At 65.9% G+C, this 5,995-nt stretch overlaps 1 protein-coding gene across 2 annotated transcripts in view; it reads left to right on the plus strand.

The window, feature by feature from the left end:
* Positions 1–3,105: 3,105 nt before the first annotated feature.
* The window catches only part of LOC111148576 (centrosomal protein 170B), a 21,246-nt gene continuing 18,356 nt past the window's right edge, over positions 3,106–5,995 (plus strand). For both annotated transcript variants that reach the window (XM_022505257.1, XM_022505258.1), the window contains exon 1: positions 3,106–3,210. In XM_022505257.1, the coding sequence (XP_022360965.1) occupies positions 3,106–3,210 (105 nt within the window). The remainder of the gene's footprint in view (positions 3,211–5,995) is intronic.

The raw sequence follows: 5,995 nt of genomic DNA on the forward strand, positions 1-5,995 counted from the left end.
GCGAGCGTGCGGGCCGCGCCGGGCATGTCCTAGGCGGCGGCCCCGCCCAGCGCTCGGCCGGCGGGCGGGAGGGCCGGGGCCGGGGCCGAGCCGGGGCCGAGCCGCAGGTAAGACGCGCGCCCCGCGCCCGCCGCGGCCGGGGCCTCCCTGCGCCCGCACCTGCGCCCGCCGGGCCGCGCGGGGATGGGGATGGGCGGGGGGGCAGGAGCCGGGGGAGCGGGTCTCCTCCGGGCCGGACAAAGGCGTGGGGACGGCTGCCGCGGGCGCACCTGGCCGGGCTGGTCCCCGCCGCCGCGGAGGCGGCCCGGGTCTGCGCCAGGCCGGGAGGGGCCCCCGGCGCGCGTCTACGCGGCCTGGAGAAGGGGGCGCAGGCCCTGCGCGCCGGGGTCTCCGCCCAGGCACCGGCTTGGCCATGGCTGCCCCGGCGAGCGCTGATTCAGAAGGCGCCGCTCCCTCCCCCTCCGGGCCCGGCCGCCGCCCGGCCTGGTCTGTCCTCCCGCGGTCCCTCCCTCCGTCCTCCTCCTCATTTCCCTCGTCGCCGTCGTCTCTGCGCGGTCCCTGCCTCCTCTCTCGGCCTGCTCCCGGCCTCCGTTCCGTCTGCTCCTTCCAGCCACCCGCTCGCCCCAGCTCCTGCCGCGCCCGGACCCTAACCCCATCCGTTCCCTCTCCCGGTCCCCGCCGGCTCCCAGCCCCTGCCCCGGGCGGCTCCACCTTCCCTCCTCTCCTCCGGGCGGGTGGCTTTTCTGGCTGGGGCGGCCGTGGGCTCAAGTTTGGGGTGTTTATTATTGTCCCTCCTAGCAGCGATGGCCAGCCCAGCCCCAATCCGGCTGGGCTGTTTGGGAACATCCTGGGGTGCCCGGCCTGAGCCTTTTCAGGATGGGCTGCTGGCGGCAGAAGCAGGGTCCCAGGGCTTGGCTTCCCTTTGCTGTAAACCCAGGCTGTGGCCTCCTCTGGGTGGGGTCGCTGCCTGTGGGAGCCAGTAGCAGGTGATGGAAGAGTGTGGGATGTGGGGGTTGGGAAGGGCAAGGATGGGGCCGGGGCTCTGCAGCAGAAAGCCTGTCCCCACCTGTCCCTACTCCCCCGGCCCTGAGGAGGGGTTTTAGAGTAGGTTGGGGTTGTGGAGGCCTCCAGAGCCCTGCAGGGCAGTGATGGTGGAGGTCCCCACTCCTTTGGCCTCTAGTGCCTGCTCCTCTGGCTGGACTCAGACGAAGTGCCTGGGGCTCTGGGGAGGGGGTTCTGGCAGACTTCTCCTGGCCTGGGTTTTTCCGCACCTTCCCACATGCTTGCCCCAGGTGACATGAGGCTATGCCATGGGGTCGCTTGGGCCTCTGTGGCCTGGTGGGTCCTGGTTTTGGCTTTGCTCACTGCCTGGCCCGAAGGGAGCTGAGAGCTGGGGTCTCTGGCTGTGGGTACTGCAGGAACAGGGACTGGGGATCCCCCCACTGCACCCACTGTCGATTCTCTCCCTTATGGTCTCAGCTCCTGTCTGTGTTCCATTCTCTGAGTCATGTCTGGGCCTCAGGACCTCCAGGGCTGGCCACGGGGCACCGACCCACGCCCTTCCATTGTGTCCCCTGCTCAGGCCCCATGCTCTGCTCACTGGTCCTCTGGCACAGAGGTGTTTTTGAAATTCATTATGACTTGTGGACAAGGCTACCCATTCTCACTTTGCACTGAGCCTGCCACAGCTGAAGCAGGTCCTGGAACTACCTTTTGCCTCCAGCACCCACCACAGGACTCCCCGCACCTTGTGACCTGTGTCTCTGGACTGGTTTCTTCCCTCTGCCCAGACCCAGCTGCAGCCGCCCGCACTCCCCCTTCCATCCACCTGGCCCTGCCCTGCTCCTGGCATTGCTCACACGTCAGCATCCCAGGGAGCCTTCCCAGACCCCCCACTGCTCCCCCACTTCTTCATTTTTCCTTTAAGACACGTACACCTTCTCAGAGCTTTTCACCTCTGCCGCCTGCCTGCCCAGCTGGCGGGAAGGCCGGTGGTGCAGGTCTCAGCTATCTCAGAGCCCAGGACATCCCTTGGCACCCAGCGGTGCTCCCATGTGATCTATCCAGTGTGTGTGTGTGTGTGTGTGTGTGTGTGTGTGTGTGGAGAGGAGTGGCTGGGACACTTGTGGGCTGTGCTCTGGGTGCACGTGTGTCCCACGTGTACGTGTGGGACATGTACATGCATATGTACATGTTGTTGTCTACGCACAGGGCCCACGGCAGTGACACAGCCCTTCTCTGGGGCTCTGGGTAAGCAAGGCACCTGTGTGAGAGTGTGTGTGTGTGTCGGTGGGGGGGCTGCATGGGGCCTCAGGTCGCCCCAGGGCCTGGTCTTTGGTGACATTGGCCCTTGTTGTCACTCAAATTGCCCCCACTGTGCCCCCCAAGCTACCATGGGGCTTCCCTGCCCATCTGGGCCATACCAGTCTGTCACGATGCCCTCGGGACCTCTGGCACCAGGCACTACCTCCGTCACATGCTGCCATAGTCACCTGGTACTGTCCTGGCTGGGGGACCTCAGCAGGATGGCTGCAGTGGTCCTCAAGGACTAAGTGACCGGTGTGTTGATGGCTCAGGGCTCCTGTCTTCAGGTGTCTTTCCCTGGCCCTCCTGCCAGGTGCACCCCAGAGTGTCCGGCTAGGGGAACCCAATCCCTGGTACAGAGTGTATTTCCTGGGGTGGGGTTGGGCCTGGGGTCGGGAGCACCCCGATGGGCCATGCCAAGTCCCGCTTGAGAGCTGTTCCTGTTCGGGTTTTGAGGACATGTGCGGCTCCACATGTGGGCAGTGTGGCCCATGCCTCCTCCCTCCTAGACGCAACGGCTGGCACCTAGGAGGGAGAGGAGAGGGGCCTAGAGCACAAGGGAGGACGGGAGAATGTAGCTGGGGTAGGCGTCTGCAGGGACAGAGAGGTGGCCTCGTATGGCCGGGGCCCAGCGTTTCCGGGAGTGGCCGCTGAGTGGCCTTGGGGGTGCTTGAGCCTTGGCGGGTTGCGGGGGCAGGATCTGGGCTGGGCCTTTTGTGTCCAGGGGCCGGGGCCCAGGGCAGGAAGGCAGCTCTCACGTCTTCTTCCCCGTAGGGCCGCACGGGCCTGGCCGGTGCCAAAATGAGCGTCACATCCTGGTTCCTGGTGAGCAGCAGCGGCACCCGCCACCGGCTCCCGCGAGAGCTCATCTTCGTGGGGCGCGATGAGTGTGAGCTCATGCTGCAGGTGAGTGTGAGCCGCTCGGGGCTGAGAAGGCAGGGGTGGGCCCAGGCCAGGGCCGCCCATCCTGCTCGCTGCGGGATACCAGCGGGGAGCCCTCAAGGCGGCCCTGGACCCACAGGTGTGGGTGTGCGGCCCGAGCGTGTGCTCGCGGGGTGGGTCCCTGCCTCTGCCCTGCGGACTGTTTCTGACAGGAGGGTGTTTAGGCTCCTCTCAGGTTCTCAAGGCATCAGGGACCCACCTTTGGAAGGTGCTGGAAAGTGGACCTATCCATAGCTTTGTTGTCTGGGGCCCAATTGGGCCATTGCACAGAGTGGGGAGCCCCAGAGCCAGCTGGGACCGTCGGAGCTGCCTGGGGAAGGCACTGCCCCTCTGAGGCACCTGGGGGCAGGGAAGGGTCCTTTCTCGGCCTGAGAAACCTGGTAGGGCCAGGCACCGTGCTCTTGGCCGTCTCAGGCCCTCGGTTTTGGAGTGTGGGTTTGGCTGTCACCGGGCTCGTGTGTCTGAGAGCAAGGAGGGTCCCCCGACTCAGGTGTCCTTTTCCCTGTGCTTCATGGGTCTGATTGAGTCAGGCTTCCTGCAGCCCTGCTCCCGCCACGTGGCATGTGGGCCCTTAAAGCCCCCCAAGCTCCATGCCCCCCACTGTGGGACCCTCAGAAGGAAACAGGTGTCCTGGGTGGGCCTCTCAGGTGCAGGGAGGGCCTCGCGCAGGCCGTGGCTCCCTTGGGCAGGGCCGGCTGTTGTCGCCCGCTCCCTGGGCCGCCGGGGCTCTGGCTGCCACCAGGGGTGCCACGGTGGGCACGCACGCTTGGGCAGCAGGTGTCAGTGTCCCTCTCTTGAGGGCAGACCTGTCCTTGTCTGGACACCCTGGCTTGCCCCGAGGGTCCTCAGACTTGCTTGACTAGACCAGCAAAGTGCCCGAGTCGCACCAGGTGTCTGGGCCTTCTGAGTGTCTTTGATCCAGAACCGTCTGTCGTCTTACTTCTCTTCATGCCTCTGGCTGCTGGAGAACCGAGTCGGTGATTGTATGGGGGTGGGCACATGTCTTCTGTAAAGACCAGGGTGCGTCCTGGAGGCCTCTCGGGCCGCACACTGCCTTGGCCGCGACTCTACTCTGCTGGCGTCCAGAAGCAGCGGCTGAGGACAGTCGGGCAGGTAGCGCCGGGGAACCCTCTCCGTGGGCATCGAAATCTCAGCGTCCTGTCGCTTCCACACGTCATGAAATGGTCTCGACTTACAGAAAGCCGTCTGCAGGTAGAAGGGGCCGCGCGCGTGGTGCGCACGGAGCAGACAGCGGGCTGGGGTCGCGCCCCTGGCGTCTGGAGCCGCATGTTGAGGTTGGGGCGTGTCTGGCGGGTCCTGATGGTGACGCGGAACAGGAGCCCCGTTCTCTGTCACGGGAGGCGGGTCTGGAAGTGTGCTGAGTCCCTAAGCCCCGGCAAGGTGCCGTGCGCCTGGGTAGTGTGTTCATGCTATGCGGGTCTTCCTAGGGTGGCCAGGAGGGCCTCTGGGAGGAGGCAGCATTTGATGGGGGCCCAGGGCCCGGCTCCCCAGGGATTGGCGGAGAGGTTTCTGGGTCAGGAGGTGGGGATCGGGATGCTTGAGTGAGTTTGGGGTCCGGTTCCTGGTTCTGGGGCCCGGTTCCCGGTTCTGGTTTGTCAGTGGTGGAGCCTTTAGCAGGGCAGGAGCCGCGGGCACTTCTTAGCCCTTTACGCAGGGCCAGCCCCTGGCTCAGGTGCACCTGTGCTCCTCTCCTTGCTGTCCTCTGGCACCTGGGGAAACTGAGGCTCCAGGAGACCATGCTTGCTGTCCACCCCTGCAGCCTCCTTTCCTGCCTGGCCCTGAGCTCCTGGGTGGGTCCACCCCTTGCATCTCCTGGGGGTCCTGTCACACCTGTGCCTTGGTTTTCTCATCAGTTCGGGTGTCCGTAGTGTCCTTGACTGTCTTGTCCCCGGCCTCTATCCACCTGCGTTCATAGTCCGTGTGGGCATCACCGAGGCAGCCCAAGCTCTGTGCAAAAGCCGCATCCTCCATCCCCTCCAGCAGGTCCCCGCCAGCGTCCCCACCAGTGGTCCAGGGACACACCCTGACCTTCCCTCTCCCTTATCCACAGGTGGCTCTGTCACCGCACCGGCTCAAGGGACAGGCACACCGGTGGGTCCCAGCCTCACCCTACTGCTGCCCCCCCCACCCCGATCCTTCCCAGGCAGCTCCTTCTCACCCCCGCCCGCCTCGTGCTCTCCTCTGTACGGTCCGTGTCCTCACCCCCATGTTGTCACTTGGCCGACCCTGCAGAGACCTTGCCTTCCGGGGTCGCTGCTCCCTGAGCAGGGGGGGGGGGGCCCAGCCACACCCATGTCAGCAGGGACCAGATGAGTCCCAAGGACGGAGGCCTGCAAGAGTTGGTACTGGGAACAGGATGGAGGGAGGTGGGGCCAACGGGCCTCTCAGGAGGGGTGCAGGGGCCAGCAGTGGTGCCCGGGTGCAGGGAGGAGGTGGTGCGGGGAGGCAAGGCAGCAGAGGGCCGTGCAGGGGCCTGTGCTGCAGATGAGGTGGGAGGGACTATGGCTTGGCCCTCGGGGGCAGAGGAGGTAGGGGGTGTGTAGGGAGGTAGAGCCAGCCTGCCTGGCCCCATGCTGCCCCACGCTTTCTGAGCCCGGCCCAGAGCCAGTGCCCTGGCAACGTGTGCTGACTGACACGAGTGCGAGTGTGCAGGTGGGCTGCCTGCCCCGGCCCTTACCACCGGGGGCCCAGCGCTGTGGTGCGGGGCATGTGCCCGTGCACGTGTGTG

This window comes from Enhydra lutris, unplaced genomic scaffold (assembly GCF_002288905.1).
Source record: "Enhydra lutris kenyoni isolate GAN:26980312 unplaced genomic scaffold, ASM228890v2 scaffoldscaffold20, whole genome shotgun sequence".
Lineage (NCBI taxonomy): Eukaryota > Metazoa > Chordata > Mammalia > Carnivora > Mustelidae > Enhydra > Enhydra lutris.